The 27477-nt window shown below is 39.9% G+C and overlaps 3 protein-coding genes and 1 long non-coding RNA gene across 4 annotated transcripts; 3 read left to right on the top strand and 1 right to left on the bottom strand.

Moving 5' to 3' along the window:
- Nucleotides 1–14579: 14579 nt before the first annotated feature.
- LOC115688660 (uncharacterized) lies at nucleotides 14580–14966 on the top strand. Its single transcript, XM_030614553.1, has one exon. It carries the CDS (start codon nucleotides 14580–14582, stop codon nucleotides 14964–14966), a length of 387 nt encoding a protein of 128 aa, XP_030470413.1.
- A 2515-nt stretch (nucleotides 14967–17481) lies between these two features.
- On the top strand, nucleotides 17482–17949 carry LOC130137976 (secreted RxLR effector protein 161-like). The gene has a single exon (XM_056310740.1). The coding sequence runs from the start codon at nucleotides 17482–17484 to the stop codon at nucleotides 17947–17949; it is 468 nt and encodes a 155-aa protein (XP_056166715.1).
- Nucleotides 17950–23693: 5744 nt separating this feature from the next.
- On the bottom strand, nucleotides 23694–25450 carry LOC130137903 (uncharacterized). Its single transcript, XR_008816313.1, has 2 exons — nucleotides 24429–25450; nucleotides 23694–24296 (listed from the first exon to the last, which is right to left on the bottom strand). It is a non-coding gene; the product is annotated as an uncharacterized LOC130137903 (long non-coding RNA).
- Nucleotides 25451–25594: 144 nt separating this feature from the next.
- On the top strand, nucleotides 25595–26521 carry LOC115688671 (uncharacterized). The gene is made up of 2 exons (XM_030614564.2): nucleotides 25595–25726; nucleotides 25861–26521. Exons 1-2 carry the CDS (start codon nucleotides 25715–25717, stop codon nucleotides 26278–26280), a joined length of 432 nt encoding a protein of 143 aa, XP_030470424.1. The 5' UTR covers nucleotides 25595–25714; the 3' UTR covers nucleotides 26281–26521.
- The last annotated feature ends 956 nt before the right edge of the window (nucleotides 26522–27477 follow it).

Below are 27477 nucleotides of genomic sequence, written 5' to 3'. Positions count from 1 at the left end.
AGAAGATGGCCCCCGCTAACACGATCATGTAGCGACGACAATCCAGTTGGAGATCCGCTTCGCCATTGCTGACCTGAGGAGGATGAACACATTGAGAATCTCCATTAGGACTTAGCTTGCACGTCGGATATCTTCAGGTTTCTCTTTATGTATTCCACCGTCCCGCTCATTGCTCTTATGTCTACCCAAACTGAAAAAAGAATAAGAAAAAGAAAAAGAAAATCTTATTTATCATCACAACATTCTCATATAAATCGTAACCTTATACAACAAATTGGAAAAATAAAAAAATTACATGCCCTATTTTCCTCCCTTTCTGTTTGAATTTATTTTCCTAATTTATATGATTGTAAGATAAGAATATGATTAACTTGTTTGGCTAAAAAAAGAGAAAAAAATTGATGATGTTATTCGAAAATAAGTATTCGTTTTCTTTCTTCTTTTTTTTCAATTCTAATACATCAAAAAATGACCTTTGGTGATAAATCTATCATTTTTATCAATGATGATTTGATAAAAAAAAGTGTAATGATTATGATAAAAACTAATTATTTTTTTTGCAATAGATTTAAGTTGCAAAAGATTGATTCATGATTTGGAAAATTGATTTGCAAAGATATATGTGCTTTAGAGGGCATTTGTTTCAGTTTTCCTAAGGGACTTTGGAGTTTTACAATCTCTTGTGAAAAAGTTAGGATATTGGCTCCGTTCGTTTGGCGGAAAATATTCTCCCGGAAAATATTTTCTGGGTTTTCCGGTGTTCGGGGAGCTGAAAACGTTTTCCGTGGGAAAATATTTTCCTTCCTCCCCCTCACAAAATAGCCTAAGTCTACGGAAAATGACTTCCGCTTCTTCAAAAGCGGAAATCATTTTCCGAAGCTTCTTCTTCTTCTTCTTCACTAAGGTCGCCGGCCGCCGCCGCCACCGGTCGGCGCCGGCCGCCTGCCGCGCCGCCGCGCCGCCGCCGTTTGGCCGCCAGCCGCCGCCGCCGGACGCCGAACGTTGGCCATCGGTCGCCGGCCGCCGCTGCCGCCGCCGCCGGTCACCGGCCGCCACCGCCCGCCGCCGATCACCGGTGAAAAATATTTTCCGAAACTTTTTCATATTGATCGCCAAACAACGGAAAATTATGTTCCAGAAAAATGACTTCCGGGAAAATATTTTCCAAAAGGAGAATATTTTCCGCCAAACGAACGGAGCCTTAGTAAATTTGTTTGGACCCCTGTGAGAAAATGCCATCATTGACAAAATTGAAAGCCTAGGACCGCTTTGGCTTTCGGCATTTTCAGAAGGCAACTTCCAAGGTTAATGAATTTTTTTCCTTCCGAAATTGCCGACGCTATTTTTTTTTTCAAATTTCGATCTTGGGCTCGCTCGGGCACTATTTATCTTCCCCAACTATTGAAGTATGAAGGGTAAAGTGGTCTTTAGGACCTTTAGGGCTTATTTTGATGTATATATGTTAAACTTTACTGAATAATACAATTAATTATTCCTCTCACATGATCTTTATGCTTTCATCCGAATAAAAATTGTGTTCAAGCAATTCTGTAAGATTTCACATAGAACTTGTCATTTTTTTGGGTGTTTTTTACCTTCTGATTCATTATTGTTATCCATTAGACTTGAGTGTCATGTAGACCCTGCACAATCTACAGAACAGGATAAACTCTCTACTGCATTGTATAAGATTAGACAAAGTCCATATTTGCAGGAATTAAAGAAGAAAAATTAACTCCATGACTACAGAAAGTTTGTGCTATCTCTCACCATGTCACTTGCCCCACACGACATTGGAGAATTTATGAATTTCTTATTGACAAAATTACAAAGTTTCGATGCATTTAACTTCTCAAGTGATCGTAACTTTGTCTGTCCAAGGCAATTCCTGTATGAGAAATTCTTTTCTCAATCACGTTTATTGTGCTGAAATGTTTTTCTCCAAACCTTTTGCTTTGTAAAACAATGGTCCAATGGCTTTCACAGCATGAATTGTAGCTTTTATGTTCGATCTACTTTCGGGGAATAGTTAATCTAAATATCATTAGCGAAGATCTTTTAGTAGGAGACTTCTGTTGGTCAAAATTAAACTTCGATTTCAATCTTGGGGACTTAGCTCCCGGGGTTCATGTCCCGGAGTATAATAATGAGGCAGTGTATATTCTTTCCCCGACTTTTATTGGGTCAAGTTCATGGCGGGATTCATAATGAGGTCACGTCATATACTTTACCTGATAGTGCATCAAGTTATTTTATGCACTTTATTTTTTACTTTCCTTTTATAACCGCCTTTGATTTGTTTTTATGCTGTTTTCTTTGATTGTGATTCGATTATGTCATTTTGCTTAGAGGTAACACGTGAAGACCATAGTACATATAAAAATATTACACGGACACTTAGCTAGAGAAGAACATTTGGGGCTCATAATTGGATAAAAGGTGTGCATGTGAAACTTAGTTGATAATCAGTGACACTTGTTCTGACAAAGCCGTGCCGTGACAAGTGCGCCTTCGTCTGTGCCTTTATGACCTCCATTTTGCTTGGTGGTACCCCCCCCCCCCCCCCCCCATTCTCTTGATGAAGTTGAGCCAAACGCACTCAAAAGCACATTTATCTGTGTGAATCAATTCCCCCCACCCCCCATTCTCTTGATAAAGTTGAGCCAAACGCACTCAAAAGCACATTTATCTGTGTGAATCAATTTTCCATATAATGAATCGATCTTTTGCAACTCAGTTCCATTGCAAATTAGGTTATATCTTAGTCATTGCATTTTTTAACTAGTTTTATTATTGATAAAATGATAGATCCATCGCCAATGGTAATCTTTTTATTGTATAGGAAGAAAAAAGGAATAGTTATTTTCGGAAAACATCATCAACTTTTTCTCTTTTTATTTAGCCAAGCAAGTTAATTTCGGATAAAATCCATGGCACTTATTATGTCTCATCATTCTTATCTTATAATTATGTAAGTTAGGATATAAATTCAAAGAAAAAGGAAGGAAAATAGGGCACACAATATTTTTTTTTTCAATTTCTTGTGTATGGTTAGGATTTACGTGGGAACAATGTGATGATAAATAAGATTTTTTTTTTTTAAATTTGGGTAGACATAGGGGTGATGAGCGGGGCAGTGGCATACATAATGAAGGACCTGAAGATAGCCAACGTGTAGGGCGAGAGTCCTAACGTGATGCTCAATGTGTTTTCACTCCTTAGGTCAGCAATAGAATGGCCGATCTTCAACTGGATCGGGCACCGTTACATGATCGTGTCGGCGGGGGCCATTTTTTTAACGGGTCCCGCCGCATGGGCTTCACTCCCAACTATGCCTACTTTCTATTGGGTCGTTTCGCTTGTGTCAGCATTGGCTACAGCCTCATGATCACCATCTACATCAGCGAGGTCTTCCCAGCCGTTTCCTGCAGCTTCCTCACCTCCTTCCCTGAGGTACTCACTCATTTTTTTTTCTTTTTCTCTTTCTAATTTTGTAGCATCTTTTTCATTTTTTTATTTGTCATCAATTTTTGTCTTTTTCATGTGGAACATGCATTTTTCTTCTTATGCGAAAACTTAAAGTTTGAAGAGTGATTCTTTTTTAATACATCATAGTAGATTTCTCATTTTGAAAATATGTTGGTAAAAAATTTTTGGCAGCACAATGTTTAAATGAGAAATATATTATGATGTATAAAAAAGCAATCACCTTTCTAACTTTAAATTTTTCCTGTAATAAGAAGAATGCATGTTCAACATGAAAAAGATAAAAATTGATGACAAATAAAAAAATGAAAAAGATGCTACAAAATTAGGGAAAAAAAAGAAAAGAAAATGAGTGAGTACCTTTGGTAAGGAGGTGAGGAAGCCTTGGGAGAAGGCAGGGAAGACCTTGACAATGTAGACAACGATCATGAGGTGGAGCTGACACTGACATTGGTGAAGCTATCCAACAAGAAGGAGGCATAGTTGGGGGCGAGCCCATGAGGAGGGGCTCGATGAAGAAGATGGCCCCCGCCAACGATCATGTAGCGACGGCAATCCAGATGGAGGTCCGCCTCGCCATTGCCGACCCGAAGAGCAAAAACACGTTGAGCATCTCCATTAGGACTTAACTTGCACGTCAGATATCTTCAGGTTTCTCTTTATGTATTCCACTGCCCCACTCATCGGCCTTATGTCTACCCAAACTCAAAAAAAAGAAAAAGAAAAAGAAAATCTTATTTATCATCACAGTGTTCTCACGTAAATCGTAACCTTATACAACAAATTGGAAAAATAAAAAAAATTACATGCCCTATTTTCCTCCCTTTCTGATTGAATTTATTTTCCTAATTTATATGATTAAAAGATAAGAATATGATTAAAAATAATAAGTGCTACGGTTTTTATCCGAAATTAACTCTCTTGGCTAAAAAAAAAGAGAAAAAAATTGATGATGTTATTCGAAAATAAGTATTCTTTTTTTTTCCATTTCTAATACATCAAAAAATGACCTTTGGTGATAAATCTATCATTTTTATCAGTGATAAATTTGATAAAAAAATTGTAATAATTATGATATAACCTAATTATTTTTTTTTGCAATAGATTTAAGCTGCAAAAGATTGATTCATGATATGGAAAATTGATTTGCAGAGATACATGTGCTTTAGGAGGCATTTGTTTCGGTTTTCCTAAGGGACTTTGGGGTTTTATAGTCTCTTGTGAAAAAGTTAGGATATTTAGTAAATTTGTTTGGACCACTGTAGGAAAATGCCATCATTGACAAAATTGAAAGCCTAGGATCCCTTTGGCTTTCGGCATTTTCAGAAGGCAACTTCTAAGGTTAATGAATTTTTTTCCTTCCGAAATTGCCCACGCTATTTTTTTTTTTTTTCAAATTTTGATCTTGCGCTCGCTCGGGCACTGTTTATCTTCTTCAACTATTGAAGTATGAAGGGTAAAATGGTCTTTAGGACCTATATATATTAAACTTTACTGAATAATACAATTAATTATTCCTCTCACATGATCGTTATGCTTTCATCCGAATTAAAATTGTGTTCATGCAATTATGTAAGATTTCACATAGAGCTTGTCATTTTTTTGGTGTTTGTTACCTTCTGATTCATTATTGTTATCCAATGGACTTGAGTGTCATGTGGACCCTGCACATTCTACAGAACAGGATTAACTTTCTCTACCGCATTGTATAAGATTAGAGAAAGTCCATTGCCGCAGGAATTAAAGAAGAAACATTAACTCCATGACTACAGAAAGTTTGTGCTATCTCTCACCATGTCACTTGCCCCACACGACAATGGAGAATTTATGAATTTCTTATTGACAAAATTACATAGTTTTGATGCATTTAACTTCTCAAGCGATTGTAACTTTGTCTGTCGAAGGCAATTCCTGTATGAGAAATTCTTTTCTCGATCACGTTTATTGTGCTGAAATGTTTTTCTCCAAACCTTTTGCTTTGTAAAACAGTGGTCCAATGGCTTTCACAGCATGAATTGTTCCCCCCAGTCGTTCCAAGCTTCATGGTCCGAACCATTGGCCTCTTTTTTGAGAGATATACTGCCAATGCAACAGTATGTTTACTCCTATTAAACTTCCTCAAACACTGAACTGTTGTCTTCCACTATAGTATCAGTTGAGTCCCTCTGATTCTCAAGGCATCATAGGGGCCATTTTTTCTCAGGATCTCTAATCGAGTCCTTCATAGAAAAAAGGTTCACCAGAAAGAATTCATACACTTAATCAAGAGAAGACTTTAGGAGTTGGAAATTCATAGGACTAAACAACACAAACATGGAATTACATGATCATTTAAGCACACTTTAATCACTGCCATGGCACAAGGAGGAGAAGCTCTCAGCTGTCTTCAATTTATCTCAAGTAGATCACGGACTCCGCACATAATAAACCTAATAGACTAACTTTGACTCATGAAAATGCAAATCCATCCTCCCTGTTCTGTTTTCTCGGCTCGGACAAAGATTGCGTTGTCAAGAGGTAAGCCGTCACGCTCTTCATGAATTAAATGATTCACGCTGTTTTTTTTTTTTTTTAAATTAGCAACGAATGGCCACTTCCTAGCTAACCACCTTCCCCATAAATACTTTCCTCTACTTAATCTTTCTCGTGAGATGATGTCATACCATCAATAGTAGGCCAACCAGCATACAGAGAGGAGGAAGAGTGAGCAACTTAAGCTTTTTTCTCATATTCATGGATTTTCTTCTTCAGAAGCTTTTTTTTTTCTTAGCAATAAGTTTACCTGGACATTCTGATCATGCGACAATATCACAAACTCTTGCTAATTCTTTCTTGTGCAGTAACTTAAGCTTGTTCTCATCCAACTTTGGTCGAGATGCCTGCTTGTGCTACTATGTCCGCATAGTACCTCTCTCTAGCCATGATGTTTCATGGTTAATCTTCTCTCGTTATTCATCCTTGTCAACACGTTCTGCATTCGGAAATGATCAAGGAAAAGGGAATACTCATCAAACTTCAAAATATATAGCAAACACTGTTTGATTAAAGTCCATGAACAGGAGTAAAGAGACTCTTACCTTCGCAGGCTAGATGCTCTCTCTCTCTCTCTGGAGCTAGTACTGCGGTCACCTCATAAAATCCAACGGGACTTATTTAATCTCTGGTGTGGAGGTCAATCCTTGATTTATGATCCATCTTGTAAGATTTGTGCATCGTCGGGCTTGTATGTATCTAAACACAAGATGCAAGTCTCAATCATCAGACAGCTTCCAAATTTCCTAAATTCTTCTCCTTGTCATGAGGCGTTTGTTCTATTCTCATTTCTCAGCCAAAACAAAAGTCTGATCAGTACTGACAAGCTGAACGCAAAAGTAAGCATGCCGAAATTGAGAAAACAAATGTTACAAGGATGTCCTAATTCTCTCTCTCCCTGGCCCCCTGCTTCCTCTCCACAGTCTCCTCTAACGAACTCCGAATAGGATACATCCATTCGTTTGAAACGATGATTTCTCTCTCTCACCTCCAACGAACTCCGGATGACAGGGATATATACACATCCGCTTTAGGGAGGCCACAGAGAGAGAGAGAGAGAGAGAGAGAGAGAGAGAGAGCAGAGCAGAGCAGAGCAGAGCCAAGCCGAGCAGAGCAGAGGGAAATACTCTCCAGAGGTGATTTCTCTTCATCCAATTGGTGATTTCCGGCGTCCTTAGCTCGTCTCTCTTAGTGGTTGCTGCCGCCACGGACGGCCGCATCATCATTGTTGCGCCGCCGCTCCTCCTCTGCGCGTCTCTGTTTTTCCTGGCCAGAGAGTTCGAAGCGTCTCGAGCCTTCAAACTACACCCTGTGCAAGTCGTTGTTGTCGGTGCTTTTTCATTCGTGGATTAAGCTATCAGTCGAGGCCTGAAACCACATCTCTGACGCGGTTACGTTCTTGCTCTGTTTTGTCAAATCACATCCGCGGATTACGATTACGATCCTAGAAAGCATAAGTCAAAAAAACTCGCTCTCATCATCTAACTGACGCCCATAAGACTCTCTTCTTCCACCTCTCTCTCTCTCTCTCTGTTTATTATATCTTTCGTTGGAAGCCATAGCTGATCTGTTTGATTCACATCCTAGAAAGCTCTCACTTGGCTTGTTTGATTTTGCAGACCTCGCCGAGGCATTCGACCAAGAAGCGTTCGCAAAAAGTTTTGAAGACCCGTCAGGCTCACCGGAAGCTTCAGCCTCCATTGAGAAGGGCGGGTTGCATGGTGGTCGTACGGCAGCTCGTTCTCTCGGAGGCCAAGACGTTCTGGTGCTCGAATCGGCGGCCAACCTTCGGGAACAGCACGAGCTCTCGCAATGGCGAGGTCATCCATGCAGCATATGTTACCCTCCCAATTCACTCAAGGTAGAGTAATCTCTTCTCTCTAACTGTGGCAGTTTTTGATCGCTGAAGTTACGACAGCTTATCAGTGAGATCAAGTGATGAGTAAGGCCGAGAGTGTGATTTTTTAGTCGGAGAGTAATAGTGTCTCCTTGTAGATTTTGAGGTAGTCTTCGTTTCTCCTGTATCGTTAGTAATGATATGACGTGAGAAATTGCATATAATGGAAAGGTTGTTCAATCGTCAGTCATATGCTCTGTGAAATTCCGAGTGGAGATATGAAATGCGTGCGATCTTGCAGGCGACTGATGCCCTTGCCTCCATCAACTTTCGCTTCCTTCAACTCCAAATCAGGACGCCGTAACCACCACCTACAGCGGCTCTGCTCAGGAATTTCCCTGGTCGTCCCTGGTTTTGGAGCGATATTGTTGAAGAGTTCGAACAGTGGCCGTCCGCGATTGACTCCTCGCAGATTCTCAAGCCTTATAGATCGCCTCCGGTATTGTTTTGTTCAAAGCCGATTGGTCGTCGCTAAAGGTAATCACCTAATCTTCCGTTTTATATGGATGAGTATGAAAACAGAGACCAAGAATCTAGTTCTTGCTAGCTTGAAAATCGTACACGTCGGAGCTTATGCCCTTGATTGCGACTCGTCCGTGATAGTTTCATGTTGAACCGGTTTTGATTTCCACTAATTCGTCCTCGTGTTGTTCTCTGACTTTATGCTCACCAGTTGTTCGCTGAAATTTTGCATTACTAATGAGTAATGAACATAGCCTCAGATCCGACCGAGATGACCTTGTCTGTTTGATTGATTCACTGCGCTAGTTGCATAGGCTAGATGAATTCGTTTGTTAATCATTTCCAAGAATCTCGATTTTAATATGTCTCACACGTTTGCATGTGTTAAGCTCGGTTCTCTTGAATTAATCCAATAATGTCGATGTGCTGATTCGGGAGAGCTCGATGGTTATTGCTGGAGAATTCATTAGGCATATACTGAAATGAAGAATTATGTCAATCTTGTGTGAGAGTCAATGAGATATCTCCCGCGTATGTGTTCGTGTCAACACATTAGATCACAGATTGTCATTTGAGGGGATGCATTTCCAGTATATGCAAATGCATGCGTATTCTGTCTCCTTGTGTTCTGGGCGAATATGTCTTTTCTTTGTATGTACATGACACTTGCTTCCGAATACATGGGTTCTGTGATGCGAATATATGAGTGAATGGATGAAGAATGATGAGTGAGTTGAGCAAGAATGAAAGAAAGTGGGAATGAAGGTTTGAAGAGATGGGAGCTTCCTGAACTTTGAGAATGAAAAGTGTTCTTGGGTAAAAAGGAATAGGAAGAGACGATTCGTGTGTTTAGGGATTGATCGAATTTCATATGGTTTAGGATGTTATCTTTTTCTTGGTTTTTTAGGGTAATTTGATCTCCTACATAGTTCTTCTTGAGATTAAAAAATGAATAAAAACAAAAAGATAGAAATAATAAGAACAAAAAAAAAATAGAGTAATAATAAAATTATAGGAAATCGTTAGCGTTTATGTTAGATCTACTTTGAGGGAATCGTTCATCTAAATATCATTAGTGAAGATCTTTAGTAGGAGAATTCTGTTAGTCAAAATTAAAGTTTGATTTCAATTTTAGGGACTTAGCTCCCAGGTTCATGTCCCAGAGTATAATAATGAGGCTGTATATAGTCTTTCCCCGATTTTTATTGATAGAAGGCCTTGTCATATACTTTACCCGACATCGCATCAAGTTATTTTATGCAATTTATTTTTTACTTTCCTTTTATAACTGCCTTTGATTTGTTGGTTTCGATTCATTTATGCTGTTTCCCTTGATTGTGATTCGATTATGTCATTTTTGCCTAGTGGTCACACATGAAGATCATAGTCCTAATAAAAATATTGCATGGACACTTAGCAATAAGAACATGGGGCTCATAATTGGATAAAAGGTACGCATGTGAAACTTAGTTGATAATCAATGAGACAAACTATATAACTAGTATACCCAAGTCTCCGACAAAGCCATGCCGTAACAAGTATGCCTTCGCCTGTGCTATTGTGGCCTCCATGACCTCCATTTTGCTCGATTGTAGTCAATGCTCTCTCTCTCTCTCTCTCTCTCTCTCTCTCTCTCTCTAAACAAACAAAAAACCCAATTCCTTGATAAAGTTGAACCAAATGCACTCAAAAGCACATACACCCATGTGAATCAATCTTTTGCAACTTAGTTGCATTGCAAAAAAAATAATAATTAGGTTATATCTTAGTCATTGCATTTTTTGTCTAATTTTATTATTGATAAAAATGATAGATCCATCACCAATGGTCATCTTTTTAATGTATAGGAAATGCAAAAAAAGAAAAAAAAAGGAACAGTTCTTTTCGGATAACATCATTTCTCTTTCTATTTAGTTTTTTTTTTGGTCTGTTTCTCTTTCTATTTAGTTAGGCAAGTTAATTTCGGATAAAGTCCACGGCACTTATTATATCTTATTGTTATTATCTTTTAATTATATAAGTTAGGAATATAAATTCAAAGAAAAAGGGAGGAAAATAGTGCACTTAATATTTTTTTTTCAATTTCTTGTGTATGGTTACGATTTACATGGGAATATTGGGATGATAAATAAGATTTTTTTTTTTATACATTGGGTAGACATTGGAGTGATTAGTGGGGAATGGTATACATAAAGAAGGATATGAAGATAGCCAACATGTAGGTTAAGTCGTGATGGGCATGCTCAACGTGTTCTCACTCCTCGGGTCGGCGATGGCAAGGCGGACCCCCAACTGAATCGGCCACCGCTACATGATAGTGTTAGCGGGGCCATCTTTTCACCATGCCCTCCTCATGGGCTTCACTCCCAACATGCCTCCTTTCTATTGGGTCGTTCGCTTGTGTTAGCATCAACTACGCTCTCATGATTGCTGTCTACATCGGTGAGGCCTTCGTAGCTTTCCTGAGGCTTCCTCTTGAGGTACTCACTCTTTTTCTTTTTCTTTTTTTTCCTAATTTTGTAGCATCTTTTTTATTTTTTTATTTGTCATCAATTTTTGTCATTTTCTTATAGAACATGCATTCTCTTTGTTATGCGAAAACTTAAAGTTTGAAGGGTGATTCTTTTTTAATAAGTCATAGTAGATTTCTCATTTTGAAAATATGTTGGTAAAAATTTTTTTGGCAGCACATTTTTTAAATGAGAAATATACTATGATGTATAAAAAAGTAATCACCTTTCTAACTTTAAATTTTTCCTTGTAACAAGAAGAATGCACATTCAACATGAAAAAGATAAAATTGATGACAAATAAAAAAAATGAAAAAGATGCTACAAAATTAGAAAAAAAAAAGAAAAGAAAATGAGTGAGTACCTTTGGTAAGGAGGTGAGGAAGCCATGGGAGAAGGCAGGGAAGACCTCGACGATGTAGACAACGATCATGAGGTGGAGCCGATGCCGACATTGGTGAAGCGGTCCAACAAGAAAGAGGCATAGTTGGGGACGAGCCCATGAGGAGGGGCCTGATGAAGAAGATGACCCCCGCCAACACGATCATGTAGCGACGGCAATCCAGTTGGAGATCCGCCTCGCCATTGTCAACCTGAGGAGCAAGAACACGTGAGCATCTCCATTAAGATTTAAATTGCACGTTAGTTATCTTCAAAATCTTCTTTATGTTTACCACCGCCTCGCTCATCACTCATATGTCTGCCCAAATTCAAAAAATAGAAAAAGAAAATCATATTTATCATCACAATCTTCTCATGTAAATCGTAACCTTATACAAAAAATCGGAAAAATAAAAAAATTTACGTGCCCTATTTTCCCCCATTTCTGTTTGAATTTATTTATATGATTATTAGATAAGAATGATGAGAAATAATAAGTGTTATGGACATTGTTCGAAATTAACTTGCTTGGCCAAAAAAAAAAAGAGAAAAAAGTTGATGATGTTATTCGAAAATAGAGACTCTTTTCTTTTCTTTTTTTTGTTATTCAAAAAATGACCTTTGGTGATAAATCTATCGTTTTTATCAGTAATAAATCTAGTAAAAAAAGTGCAATGATTATGATATAACCCAAGTATTTTTTTTTTTGCAACAGATTTAAGTTGTAAAAGATTATTCATGATATGGAAAATTGATTTGCAGAGATATATGTGCTTTTAGGCATATTTTTTTTTTCCAAGAAACGCAAACAACTCACTCTCTGGCTGCTTGGGGCAGTAGAAATATGTGTGTTTGTGATCTTTATGCTTTCATCCGAATAAAAATTGTGTTCATGCAATTATGTAAGATTTCACGTAGAGCTTGTCATTTTCTTGGTGTTTTTTACCTTCTGATTCATTATTGTTATCCAATAGACTTGAGTGTATCACAGTAATTACAAGCACATGGATATGCACAGGAGTCCTCATGAAAATAATGTAGATCCTGCACATTCTACAGAACAGGATTAACTTTCTCTACCGCATTGTATAAGATCACAGAAAGACCATTTCTGCAGGAATTAAAGAAGAAACATCGACTCCATGACTACAAGAAAGTTTGTGCTCTCTCACCATGTCACTCGACCATACGACATTGGAGAATCTATGAATTTCTTATTGACAAAATTACGAAGTTTCAATGCAACTAACTTCTCACGTGATCTTAACTTTGTCTGTCGAAGGCAATTCCTGTATGAGAAATTCTTTTCTCAATCACGTCTATTGTGCTGAAATGTATTTTTTCCAAACCTTTTGCTTTGTAACACGATAGCCCAATGGCTTTCACAGCAGGAAATCTTTCCCCCAGTCGTTCCAAGCTTCATGGTCCAAACCATTAGCCTCTCTTTTGACAGATATACTGCCGATGCAACAGTATCTTGACTCCTATTAACTTCCTCAAACACTGAATTGCTATCTTCCACTATAGTACCAGTCCCATTATTCATGTTGAGGTTAACACAACAACCTAAAAGGAGGGTTGAATAGGTTGAGTGAAGACTTTGAAAACTTTTGCTAAATACCAAACAATCAGCACTCAAGATAGTGATAGGGGTAAATCAGCGTGTGATACTGATAAGTAAATCAGAGTTAAGTAAATAGATTTATAGTAGTTCGGTTTTATATCCAAGCCTACATTCACTCTCCAACTAACAGCCCAAACAGCAGCTAATTCCACTAGTAATCAGCAATGCAAGTTACAAATAGCTAGTGTTGTTCCCTTTACACGATAGATCACACTATCAGGACACAATCACTTGCATTCACACTTGTACACTTGTCTAGATGTTATTGCGGTGCTTAAATCACTACAGAGAGGTATTCAGAACAAGATCAGAGATGCAATTGCAGTTGCAGTATTTCTCGTGTCTAACCCTTTTCACAGCTTCACTACCCCTTATATATAAAAGTATTTAATCTTCCCATTTGAGACCTTTAAGGACAATCAGCTAGCCATTTGAGCGTCATTGGAGTTCTTTGCCAAAATTGGGATTGCTCCTGCACCTCTGACTGACGCAGGTTTCCCAAAATGGCTTCTGCTGCATCTGTCTTATCTTTGAAGCAAACATCCCGTCAACTGCTTTTTTGAGACCTTTTCAAGTTTTTCAGATGCGGAGTCCAAACGGTTATCTTTTGTACGTCTATCTCACCGTCATCAGAGCCAATACATCAACCATCGCGATCCGATACTTCACCATCAGCAGGTGGAGATTGTGAGTGACTTGAGTGACGATCTTCAATGACGATATTGACCAAGGTGACGCGTTTTGAAAGGACCACCGATCCTTTCACTTCCATCAGTGCCAACGACTTCCAAGAATACTTGGCTTAACAAAAGTACCTCCAAGCAACCACGAGATACCATTCTCGTTGATGCTTGTTCACCTCAACAGTTACGGCCTTTGATTCTCGCCTTTGCTGGAGCGAAAGAACCAATGACATTTGAGACATAAAGTTTCCATCTGCATACATCTTGATAAACTTTAGTACCTGTTGATGTATTAAGGCTGCACTATCTATTTTCTGTTAAGTCAGTTTGCTGATGTCCTGTTTTCTAGGAGTTAATTAGTCGTTATTTTTACTTGGTCAGTCCTATTTTGTAGGAGTGTTTATCTGCATGTTCTTTGACTGTTCTGTTAGTTTGTTGCTGGTTTTGTGGACCAAGCAAGCTCTTAGTTAGTGGGCAACGTGTGTTTATGAAAAAGCTTTAGTCTGTATTTAAGCAATTTTAGTTTTTTGAATAAAGAAGAGAAGTTCCCTTTCAATACATTTTGTCTTGTTGCATAATACAGTTTTGCTGCAAAAAATACAGCTTTTGCTGTCAATTCTCCTTCTGTTCTTTGAAAAAAAACAACATTGATATCAGAGCCTTCTTGATCTTAAGGGGTTGTGAGTGACTTATGAGATTGATTGAGAGGTGTGTCTGCATCCATAGAAGCCGAAGGCAAGATGGAGGCAGGATCGAGTGGTTTTTCAGCAATGGCTCCACCAGTGTTTGATGGAGAAAATTATCAAGCCTAGGCAGTGAGAATGTGAGCCTATCTAGAGGGTTGTGATTTTTGGGAAGCTGTGGAACAAGATTATGAAGTTGCTCCCCTTCCTGACAATCCAACCATTAATTAGATCAAGTATCACAAGGAGAGAACAACATGGAAAGCAAAGGCAAAGTTTTGTTTATATGCTACTGTCTCACCTGCCATTTTCAGCAGAATTATGGCTTGTGAATCAGCCAAAGCTATCTGGGACTTCCTCAAAGCTGAGTATCAAGGAGATGAGAGGATCAGAAGCATGAAGGGGCTAAATCTGATCACAGAATTCGAGAGACTGCAGATGAAGGAGTCTGAGACAATTAAGGAGTATTATGATAAGTTGATAAGCATTACAAATCAGGCAAGAGTTCTAGGCATTGACCTCTCTGATAATAGGCTAGTGCAGAAGATTCTTGTCTCCTTGCCCGAAAGGTTTGAGGCAACCATTGCCTCTTTGGAGAATACCAAGGATTTATCTCAGATCAAGTTGGCAGAATTGCTAAGTGCTCTGCAAGCACAAGCGCAGAGGCGGTTAATGAGGCTGGAAGGAAGTACAGAAGGAGCTTTGTAGGCCAAAGAACAGCATAATGTAGGAGGGAAAGGCAAGAAGTGGAAAGGGAAGAAAGGGAATGACAGTAGTGGTTCGGAAGCTGCTGCAGGAGAGAACAGTGCAGGCAACTCCAAGAACAATTGGAGAAGGTATTCCTCATGTCAGCACTATGGAAAATAGAATCATCCACACTTTAGGTGTTGGAAGAGGCCAGATGTAAGGTGCAGAAAATGTCATAAGCTTGGACACATTGAGAAGTTCTGCAAAGAGAAAGGAGATCAGTAGCAAGGTGAGGCATATGCTGCAGTCCAGCAAGAGGTAGATCAACTGTTTGTTGCCTCTTGTTTGTCCTCTAGTACTCCATGTGACAGTCGGCTTGTTGATAGTGGTTGCACAAACCACATGACAAGTGATGAAAAGCTATTTATAGACCTTGACAAGTCATTGAAGTCAAGAGTGAGGATTGGGAATGGGGAGTACTTAGAAGTGAAAGGTAAAGGGACTGTAGCAATAGAGAGTTGTGCTCAAACTAAGCTGGTTTCTGATGTGATGTATGTGCCTGAGATTGATCAGAATTTGCTGACTGTGGGGCAGTTGGTAGAAAAGGGATTTAAGGTGATATTTGAAGAGGGAAAGTGTTTGATCTTTGACTCCAGTGGTCAAGAGCTGTTCAAGATAAAGATGCAACAGAAGAGTTTTTCTCTGAATCCTCTCGAGGAGGAGCAGGTGGCATTCAAGTGTCAGGCCAGTGATTAAGAGATATGGCACAAGAGGTTGGGGCACTTTCATCACAAAGGCTTGTTGTTCATGCAGAGGAATGAAATGGCAACTGGGTTACCAAGCCTGGAGGAGCAGATCACAAGGTGCAAGGCTTGTTTGCTGGGCAAGCAGACAAGACTTCCCTTCAAGGAATCCACTTGTAGAGCTATAGAGAAGCTGCAGCTGATTCATACAGATGTCTGTGGTCCACAAGTGACTCCTTCACTAAATGATAGCAGGTATTTCATTATTTTCATTGATGATTATACTAGAATGTGCTAGATTTACTTCATGAAGCAAAAGTCAGAAGTTGCTGAGGTATTTCTGAAGTTTAAGAGATGGGTTGAGAACCAAAGTGGCTGTAAGATTCAGGTCATCAGATCTGATAATGGAACAGAATACACTTCACAGAGGTTTAACTTTTTCTGTGAAGAGGCTGGAATTAAGCATCAGCTTACTGCTCCTTCCTCTCCACAACAAAATGGAGTTAGTGAGAGGAAGAATAGAACCATTATGGAGATGACTAGGTGTTTGCTGCATGAGAAGAATCTACCAAAAGAATTTTGGGCAGAAGCAGCAAACACATCAATTTTTCTGCTAAATAGATTGCCTACAAGGGTATTAGAGAAGAAGACACCCTTTGAAGCTTGGTTTGGTGTCAAGCCAATTCTAAGAAATTTGAAGGTGTTTGGTTGTCTGTGTTTTTTGTCATATTCCACTGGTCAAGAGAGACAAGCTGGGAAAGAAAGCTAAACCTGGGATCTTTGTTGGCTACAGTTTAGTGTCAAAAGCCTATAGGATCTATCAACCACAGATAGGGAAGGTGATCACTAGTAGGAATGTTCAGTTCCTGGAAGATGAGCAATGGGACTGGACATATGAGCCACAAGGCAAGCACAAGGAGGTCTCACTAGAACCTGACGAGCTGGTGGATGATGTTCCAGTTAGAGGTACCAAATCTCTGACCGATATATATTAGGGATACAGTGTGGCTGTTTTGGAACCTGCAGGTTATGAGGAAGTTATAAGTGATCAGAGGTGGATGAATCCAATGAAGGAAGAGTTGGCTATGATAGAAAAGAACCAGACATGGGAGCTAGTGGAGAGGCCTAAAGACAAGAAGGTGATTGGAGTAAAATGGGTTTTCAGGACCAAACTCAATCCTGATAGCTCAGTGAATAAGAATAAGGCCAGGTTGGTGGTGAAGGGATATGCACAGGTTTGGGGAGTTGATTTCTCAGAAACCTTTGCTCCTGTGACAAGACTGGATACAATTAGAATGACTCTTGCTTTGGCAGCTCAACAAGGATGGAAGGTGTATCAGTTAGATGTGAAATTTGCATTTTTGAATGGAGTGTTACAGGAGGAGATTTATGTTGAGCAGCCAAAAGGCTTTGTCACACCAGGCCAGGAGGAGAAAGTTTATTTGCTGAGAAAGGCTCTCTATGGCTTGAGGCAAGCTCCCAAAGCATGGTACAGTAAGATGGATGAGCACTTGCTGGGCCTGGGTTTCAAGAAAAGCCTCAGTGAATCCACTCTATATGTCAAGAAGTTAGTATCTGACTTAGTGGTGGTGTCTCTTTATGTGGATGTTATGCTAGTGACAGGGAGTAATAGTGCTTATATTACTGCATTTAAGCAAGAGATGATGAAGATGTTTGAACTGACTGATCTTGGTGAGATGTCGTATTTTATAGGGATAGAGGTTAGGTAGACTCAGAATGAAGTTTTTATCTGTTAGAAGAAGTACTTGAAGGAGATCTTAAAGAGATTCAACATGGAGGAGTGCAAGAGTGTGAGTACTCCAATGGGTCAGAAGGAAAAGCTTCAAAAGAAGGATGGATCAGAACCTGTAGATGAAAGAGTTTGTAGAAGTTTGATTGGCTGTGTTATGTATCTCATTGCAACTAGGCCAGACATCATGTTTATTGTAAGTGTCTTGTCTAGATTCCTTAATTGTGCAAGTGAGTTGCATATGGTAGCTGCAAAGAGGGTGTTGAGGTACTTGAAAGGTACCCTTTCATATGGAATTAAGTTCTGCAAAATTCAGGAGTTTAAGTTGCAGGGGTATTCTGACAGTGGTTGGGCAGGATCAGTAGATAATATGAGGAGCACTTTAGGTTATTGCTTTGCATTTGGGTCGGCATGTTTTTCCTGGTGTTCAAAGAAGCAGGAAATAGTGACTCAATCAACTGCGGAAGCTGAGTTCATTGCAGCTACTACAGCTGTGAATCAAGCATTATAGTTAAAGAAGCTGATGAATGATCTGCATTTGGAGCAAGAAGAAGGCATAGAAGTATTTGTGGATAATCAAGCTACTCTGGCCATTTCACAGAATCCAGTATTTCATGGAAGAGCAAAGCATTTTAAGGTCAGGTAGTACTTCTTGAGAGAAGTGCAGAAGGCTGGAGAGGTGAAGCTAGTGTACTGTAGTTTAGAAAACCAAATTGCAAATATATTCACTAAGTTATTTCATGTTGGTCGATTTGAACTTCTCAGGGCAAAGCTAGGAGTGTGCAGCACTTGATCCAGGAGGAGAGCGTTGATGTATCAAGGCTGCACTATCTATTTTCTGTTAAGTCAGTTTGCTGATGTTCTGTTTTCTAGGAGTTAATTAGTCGTTGTTTTTACTTGGTCAGTTCTATTTTGTAGGAGTGTTTAGCTGCATGTTCTTTGATTGTTCTGTTAGATTGTTGCTGGTTTTGTGGACCAAGCAAGCTGTTAGTTAGTGGGCAACGTGTGTTTATGGAAAAGCTTTAGTCTGTATTTAAGCAATTTCAGTTTTCTGAATAAAGAAGAGAAGTTCCCTTCCGATACATTCTGTCTTGTTGCATAATACAGTTTTGCTGCAAAAAAGACAGCTTTTGCTGTCAATTCTCCTTCTGTTCTTTGAAAAAAAAAACAACAGTACCAAAGACATATTGGTAATCATCGAAATTCAGGGGGATGTTCTGATGTTCTCTCAACAATTCTCAAGTCATCAAAAATAATTCACAGTTTCCCTCAGATTCAGCGAGGCACCATAGGGGCCATTTTTTCTTAGGATCTCTAATCGTGTCCTTCATAGAGAAAAAAGGTTCACCAAAAAGAATTTATACACTTAATCAAGAGAAGACTTTAGGAGTTGGAAAATCATAGCTAAACGCCACAAACATGAAATTACATGATCATATATGCACACTTTAATCACTGCCGTGGCACAATGAGGAGAAGCTCTCAGCTGTCTTCGATTTTTTCTCAAGTATATCACATACTCGCACACATAATAATCCCAATGGACTAACTTTGACTCATGAAAATGCAATTTCATCCTCTCTGTTGTTTTTTCTCGGCGCAGATAAAGATTGCTCCGTCAAGAGGTAGACCTTCACGCTCTTCATGAATTAATTGCTTCTCGCTGTTTTTTAAATAATTAGCGACTTCCTAGCTATTCACCTTCACCATAATTACTTTCCTCTGTTTAATCTTCCTCTCCAGTTAGCCCTTGTGAGGATGCGATAACATCAATAGTAGGCCAATCGGCATACAGAAGAGGAGGAAGAGTGAGCAACTTACGCTTTTTCTGATATTTGTCGATTTCTTCTTCAGAAGCTTATTTTCCCTTATCAATAAGTTTGCCAGGACTTTCTGATCATGCGACGGTATCACAAACTCTCGCCAATTCTTTCATGTGCAGTAACTTAAGCTTGTTCTCATCCTACTTTGGTTGACATGCGTGCTTGTGCTATTATGTCCTCATAGTACCTCTTTTTAGCCATGATGTTTCACGGTCAATCTTCTCTCATTATTCATCTTGTCAACACGTTCTGCATTTGGAAATGATCAAGGAAAAGGGAATACTCATCAAAATTCAACATAAATAACTAACACTGTTTGAATAAAGTCAAGAATCCTACCTTTGCTGGCTAGGAGCTCTCTCTAGCTAGTACTGCGATCACCTCATAAATAATCGTACAAGGACTTCTTTGATCTGTGGTGTGGAGGTTGATCCATGATCTATGATCCATCTTGTAAATTTGTGCATCATCGGACTTGCATGTACCTGAACACAAGATGTAAGTCTCGACCATCCGACTAAGCATCCAAACTTTCCCAAATTTTTTTCCTCGTCATGAGGCGTTTGTTCTATTCTCACTACTCAGCCCAAACAAAAGTCTTATCTGTACCAACAACCTGAATGACAAAGTAAGCATGCACAGATTGAGAAAAAAAAATGTGATAAAGATGTCCTTGAATTGAACAAAGGTTTATCAAATCTCCCAGTTAAGATGACCGTCCCCATACCTGCCAGAACAGCCGGATTGGCTCCAGCTTTTATAGTAACTCATGCAAATGAAGGGGTGTTAGAAGCATCGTTCAGTGAAAAGATCCCCTCTTCTTTTTGTTAGAGCATTTGATATCTTCCATGCTAAATAGTGTGATTAAAACCAAGGCACTATAGCCAGTGGCGGACACAGCAACAAACGCATGAAACCATAAACAATCAACAAGAACTGAAACCCAAGAACTCCAATCCCCTATCCTTCGGTTTTAAAAGCTGAGTAGGCTTCCCCACTGCTGCGTGTGTTTTTTTTTTTGGTTGAACACTGCTGTGTTTATACGGCATTCTTTTTGTTTTGATAATCACGTGTAGTGCATTGCACCAACAGTCGCATCTATATAGAGCAAGCTCCATCGCAAACGCAGGTCTCCACTGAGCACCAGCCTTATTAGGACACCGAAGTTCTTTAGGTGCTCGTAGAGTACCTTCATTTTTCTAATTATCACAGGTCTCAGTGACATACTAATCCGGTCAAAAAGCACTTGGATTCATGTTTGCAAACTTTTTACAGGTTGAAGTCAAGATGACTGATCACCAGCTGCAGGATATAAGGATGAGAGTAGGCCCGACTCTAGATTTAGATCAAAATGGATGGTTGCTGCTGCATATTTATTGTTAACATCTAAATTTTAATTACCTAATTAAAATTATTATACAAAAATTAGGAGTTAAATTTATAACTCGTAAACAAAAATATTTTCTATTTGATTACATGGCATGTAGACATTAGGCACATTTGCATTAATAGGATTAATTAAAACATATTTTTATTTTAAAAATTTTAAAATTAAAAAAATTTCTGATCCGGCCTGTCCGAGGCCAGGTCGACCAGGCCCAATCTTTTTTCCCCGAGGCCCGGCCCTTTCCCCTTTTTTCTTTTTCGTTTTTCTCGTGCGAGCCAGGCCCAGCCGGTCCCCTCTCTCCCTCTTCCCCCCCTTTCTTTCCTCCCCTGTCGCTGTGGCTGAACCACAGCCGAGCGACAGAGGCGGTCGCCAGACAGCCAAGGGAAATTGCGCGGCTAGGCATGAAGAGCAAAGAGAGCATAGCATGAGCGATAGAGGGCGCCCAAATGGCCGCTGGCCAGTATAAAAAGGGAAGAGAGGAGAGCGAGAGAAGGTCGGCCAGCAAGAGAGAAAAAGAGAGAAAGAGTGAGATTTCAGCAGGTATAGAGCAAGAGGGGAAGCCAACCAGCCTCGCCGTCGCCTGCAAGTCGACCGGCGACCCCCCAGATGCAGCCTTAGCCAGTGAGTCCTTCTCAGCCCCTTTTCGCCTATGTTTTTGTGTGCAGGTTGGCCGATATTCGTGCCGTCTGTTTCGCGCGAATCCCAACCCATACCAACCCTACTCCCGGACCAAACATCGCATTCAAGGGTGAGTCCTGGCTGTCGGAGCAAGCCTGAGTCCCGAGAAAGGTCGGAGAGCCTCAGTTTTGGTTGTGCACGCCAGGTATTCGATGAAATGCCCAAGAGAGGCTCGTTTGTTTTGGTTATCGGCCGACAATCTCGAAGTCGATTGGGGAGCTGAGAGGCCTGGGGTGGCCTCGCAGTGGTCACCGGAGGCCAGGGATGGCCAAAGGTTGGCCTGGGTCAGCCGGTCAAGCCTCGATCGACGTTTGGGCTCGAAGGGCCCCGGTCGAGGCTAAATCGGCCAAGCAAGGACCTCCTCGGCTTGAAGTGTCGAGGAGGATGAGGCCAGTGACCGGGCAAGATGGCCGGCCAGACGCTGGAATTCGCCCGGCCAGACGCTGGAATTCGCCCAGCCGGCAGTCTCGAGAACCCGGTCGAGCCGGGCCTGCAGTCTCGATCAGACCAGTTTGTAGGCGCTCCTTGACCGGGCCGGGTTTTTTACTTATTTTCGATCAGACCGGGCCCGGTCCGGCATTAGACCCGGTCGGCCCCAACCCAGCTCCTTTTTTTTATTTTATTAATATATTAGTATTTTAAATATTAAAAAAATCCTTTTATCTTCTTTTTATTTTTATTTTATTAATATATTAGGGATTAATTTAGAAATTAGTATTTTTGGATAATTTTCTAAAATATGTAAATTATTTGATCAAAAATCGTGTTTAAATTGAACAAGAAGGGCTACACCATAGGATTCTCAATGTCCTAAAAATGAATGCCATGTTGTTATTTGTGTATGTTATTTTGATTATTTTCTAACTGCATGATTTTAATATGTTGAATGTCGTCTCCTTAGGTAGGATTAAAACCCTAGACTGCATATGTACTTCGATTGCCAGTTGTTAATTTAATGATTGCGCGCTTGCTTGATCACTTCCCATGTTAGTGGATAGGTTTGAAATTAATCCAAACTGCATGATAAATGTTTTCAGAATTGAACAGGATAAAAGGTACCAAAAATGTATTAGTTATTTAACTAGTGTAACCAAGTACTCGGACTCACTAAATCTCTTGTTTGTAGAAGTAAGACAATTCTCCAATTCCCTTACTCGGGTATCTAATCGACCCACCCCAAACTGATTAGTGACGACTCCTACATAAAAATGAATTGCATGTTAAAAATTTAAACTCTAAGTTGCAAAGTGATATGGGCTTGGGAGAGCCCAAGTTAAGTCCCTAGTTTAGACTTAGCACATCCTAGCAGCCCCCCTCTGGGACCCACTTTCGGGAGGTCGCGACATGTACAAAGTACTCGGTAGTACACAGTGGAGCGTATTGACTTAAAATCTGCAGGCCCTAGGAGATTACACACAGGAAAATTCTAGACTGCTTAAGAAGCTAGACAAAGCGGTGGAAAATTATGTTGACAGGAAGTATTGTGCAAGATAAGGCCTCCTGATCTCGGGGCTTATCCACCCATTGGTGGCTGTGTAAATCCTTGACTTGTGGTTCCGTGATCAAACCTTGTTACCCGGGTCGGCACACAACATTGAGTCGCAAGTTGGAAGAGCTAGAGAAAAGATTTGAAAAACTGGAAGAGCTCGTAAGAGAAAAATTGTGACCACGAAGATTATTAACTGTGAACCATCAAACACCAGTGGAGTTTTGGTATCAGAAAATGGTATAACAATTGCACATCATCTCGTCAAAGTACTATTCTGGAACCCATGTTAAAATGTTTGCGTTTTGTGATTTCCAGATTGGATTGTGTCTTCGTGTATTTGCACCCCAAGTAAAGTGTGTGCTTCAGTAAAGGAGATGAGTGGGGGCTCCTCCATGTAGTCCCTACCCAAGAATAGTGAACAAGTCTGCCATACATATCTGCTTGAGGCAGGAGAGATATGTGATTTGTGACATTTATGCTTTCATCAGAAATATAAATTGCGCTCATGCACGCATATTTAAGCAAGATAATTCTTTCTTAAAGATGTGAACTTTGATAACGATCTATCAAGGACATTATATTGTGGTAAATTCTGGTATGTTATATCAATCAATTCTCCAGTAGTGTTGCTTTGTATACCTTCTGTTGATCGTAATCTGCCCTGGAACATTAGATCAAGGTTCACACTCTTATTTCTGCTGATGTTGTTTACAAAACGTAAATTTTCTTTACAAATCACAAGACTTGTCAGAGGAGAATGATTCAAAGAGGCATTATTGGATTCACAAGGCCAGTTTCAAGTCCTATTGTAGAGCAAAAGTTCAGCTTGAAAGAACTCATTCACCAGAAAGGAGAGGAGCTTAGAAGGATCGAAGAAGTAACAATAACACAAACACTCTTATTGCAGACAGATGCATGATTACATCATTAAGGAAGCACACTTTCATCACCCTCACATCACACACAAATAGAAGTTCACGGCTATCTTCAGTTTATTTGTTACACCATTGCAGACTTGCACTCATAATTACCCAAAAGCACTTTCGGAAATTTTATTTTCTGTGGATGGTTCTAGCAGATAAACTTTTTATTGCTCGTGTTCTTTCGATGACGCGGCAATATCAAGGTCGACTATTTGAGGTCTCGGTGTGCTAGTGTTCCAAGTAGGCCAACCAGCATATGTTGGAGGAGGAGGAGGAGGAGAAGTGAGAATTTTAAGCTTCATCTCATACTCATCAATTCTCTTCTGGAGAAGCTTATTTTCCCTTATCAATAAGTTACCCAGGACATTTTGATTATATGTCAATATCGTCCATTCTCGCCAATCAACAAGAGGTTCCTTGATATGCACCATCTTGAGGTTGCTCTCCTCCAACCTTGGCAGTATGTTTGCTTGTCCTCTTATGGCCGCTAAGTACCTCTCGGTAGCCATGATCTTTCACGGTGGAACTTCTTGCACTATTCGTCCTCAGTAAGGTGTTCTGCATTCGAAAGGATCACGGAAAAGAAGACATTAAACTTAAGAGAACAGAATACAGCGCTATGTCGGACTCAATGTCCATGAAGAGGAGGTATGACACTGTGAACAGAAGAGAGAGTGAAGTGACTCTTACCTTTGTAAGCTAGTTGCGCTCTCTCAAATGCTCTGGTCCTACTTATATTGATGTGGTAAGGGATTTGCATATGCCTAGAAGACAAGAGTATAAGACTCAAAATCAGGCAGCTAAGGCTCATAACATCCTCGGTGGTTTACCTTCCTGATAACAAAATGTCTGCCTAGAACGCACGGCAAGAATCTTGACTATTACTGACTGAAAAGCAAAAGGACGCATCACCATCTAGTTAGTGAAGAAGCTCCTTGTTTTCTCACAATTTGTGCTTTACTTGAAGCTAGGGGAAAGTAAAAAGGTTGAATTATCGTATCAAGTAAAGGTGAAGAAATAGAGTAAATGTGATTATTGGTAGATCTCCAATGATATTTTTCTATCGCTGGCACAGTTACAATTTTCATTGATCAGAATCAGACTTGTTGAATTACTGCATCACTCTTGTTTTAGTTGTTCCCGCATCCTTGTCATGCTAAAGCTCTATCCGCAACTTTTTCACAGTATCTGCAGTATTTATGTTGGTTGCACAAGTAATCTGCGATGCCATGCCTTTACCTTTATCTCTTTCCTTTGTTCACCATCCTGTCCTCAGATGCCATTCTAGGTGTTACCCTCACTCCTCACTCTTTGCCTAGAAAAGCAGCTAAAGTGGTCATCAATTCCAGCCAAAAGAGCTCAATCTCTTTTGCTTGCTTCACTTTGACACTCAGTGTCTTGTTCTAAATGATCCTAAACTTGTAATGCGAGTCGAAGTAGTAGACTATTTACCTGAACCCAAGTTTTGATTTCTGGTCGATGATAAACAGACCACCGCGAACACAAATGAGAGGCTTAATGCAAGAAACCTTTCTGTCTGAAATCTCAGTAGAGCCACAATTGGCGTATACTGAGTGTAAGTGACTTTGTCGACTTAATTTCTAATGGTGTAAGCAGACTGTATACTCCAGACCATTGGAAGCAACTATCAAAGAGCAATCCAATCTAGTGCTTAAGATGTCGCCGGCATAAAAATAATGTGATTCTTTCCTCTTAATTTTAGAGAATGAAAACCAACAAATTCAAAGAACCTCTGTGGACGAACAACCAAATGTGGGGACAAATAACAAAAATACCCCAATGCACAGTGCCGAGATTCTTCCAGAAATCCCTCTGCTGCTATATTCATAGGCCATCCTTGTCTAAGAATCATGTACAACGCATCCATAGCTCACATCTATATAAAGGGGCAATCTATATGTTAAAAGCACACTTCCCAAGCCTACCAAGCACCGACCGTCCTTATTGAAGTATCCATGGTTCTTGAGGTACTCTTGCTTCACCTTCGTACTTTCCATGTTTCAGCGATTTTCTTAGGATCATGAGTCTCGCAAAAATGAAATCTTTCTAATCATAGAATTCAGCGATAACTTTCAACCTCTGGCTACATTCTTTTTTGCAGGTTGAAGCCAAGATGACGGAAAACCAATTGCAGAACCTAAGGAAGAGACTAGGCACTCCGCAAAATCTAGATCAAAATGGACAGTTCCTGCATTTATTCAACCCGATCGGCAACGCCAATGAGTTTCTCGTAGTGAGTTATAACCTGCAGGTCCTGGGAGACCAAATAAAAGAGAACTCCAAGCTGCGTAGGAAGCTAGACGACTTGGTGGATAACTATGTCAAGCAACTGGAGACTACATGCAAAATAAGGCCGGCCGGTCCCACGGCATATCCTATTCCGACCTTCAATGGCACTGTAAGTCCCTACCCTAGCGATGCCATGCCATATTGGATCGCAATGATGAATCAAAGGCTGGACAATATAGAGAAAAGCTTCGGGAAAATGGAAGAGCTCATGATGGAAAATCTTGAAGCATAACATTGCTAACAGACCCGTGGATCCAGTCAATCCTATAACACGGTACATCATATTGAGTTCAAGTTCGATGTCACATTAAATTTCTTCCCTTTCTATGTGTGTCTGTATACGTTGTTTCGCAAGTGTTTGTATGCTTCAGTAAAGTAGACGACAACTCCGGCTGACTTCCTTGTGTATCGGATAGAGGCAGGGGAAACATGTGTATTTGTTGTTTTACTGAATAAAAATTGTTCTTGCATCATATTCTTGAAGTAATTTTCGCTCATAAGATGCGAACTTAAAGGAAGCGACAGCTGAAGGATGGGACGCTATGTTCTAGCTGGTCTTATCTTATCGTCCTGTAGTTCCGTTGATTTGTGCATAGTGTATTAAACTTCAAGACTCCGTCGCTTCTTTTGAGTTGGATGTGTGATTTCCCTGTGTTGCATAGAAAAAAGACTAGAGCTCCGAAACTTAATATCCGCGAAGCTTGCGGACATGACGATATGATTACTCACAACAACCTTCACTTTGTCTCTCGAGTAATGACAAGTATGAAACAAGCATCCTGGTCCCCAAAAGAAAAAGGAATGAAATGAGAGAGTGTACGTTGATACTAGGTTCATTCGCGAAGGCAAATCAACCATTGTCACGTTTTTGTGTTGTTGCTCATCTGCTAGGACGGTCTCCCAGACCGTCTGTAGGTCATGTCTTTTGGGGACGCCTTGCCTGTCCCTGAAGCTTGATGAAAGAATCATAAACCAACCCATGTATCTGAACAGCAACGGCTAGGTGCCATCTCTTTCGGCGAGCTTCTTTGCGCGACTTTAAGAGACCAAACCGAAGCGGAGTATGGAGAACAGGGCTCTGTAGGGAGAGGACGAAGATCAGAAAAATGAGAGATAGGGCGATTAACTGTCACCAGAGAAGCATTCTTAAGCCTGCTTTTAGTGATAGCCCCTGAAGATCGCCTGTTCTTTGTTAGCTTATGGGATAATGACATAAATAGTCCATGAACTTTGACCTAATGTGCAATGTTGTCAATGAATTTTTAATTTGTACAATGTGGTCCTTGAACTTTAGCTCAATTTGCAATGTGATCCTTGAACTTTTAATTTGTTCAATTTGATCTAAAGACTTTTGATACATGTTTGAGTTAATCCCTGAATCATAAGAAAATGTTTAATATTATCCTTCCATTAATTCAAGTTTAGGGAC

Source organism: Syzygium oleosum, unplaced genomic scaffold (assembly GCF_021117445.2).
Source record: "Syzygium oleosum isolate NSW1041296 unplaced genomic scaffold, Sole_v2.1 Sole_v2.04, whole genome shotgun sequence".
Taxonomy (NCBI): domain Eukaryota; kingdom Viridiplantae; phylum Streptophyta; class Magnoliopsida; order Myrtales; family Myrtaceae; genus Syzygium; species Syzygium oleosum.
The sequence above is the reverse complement of the archived record's forward strand: the minus strand, read 5'-3'. Positions and strand labels throughout refer to the sequence as shown.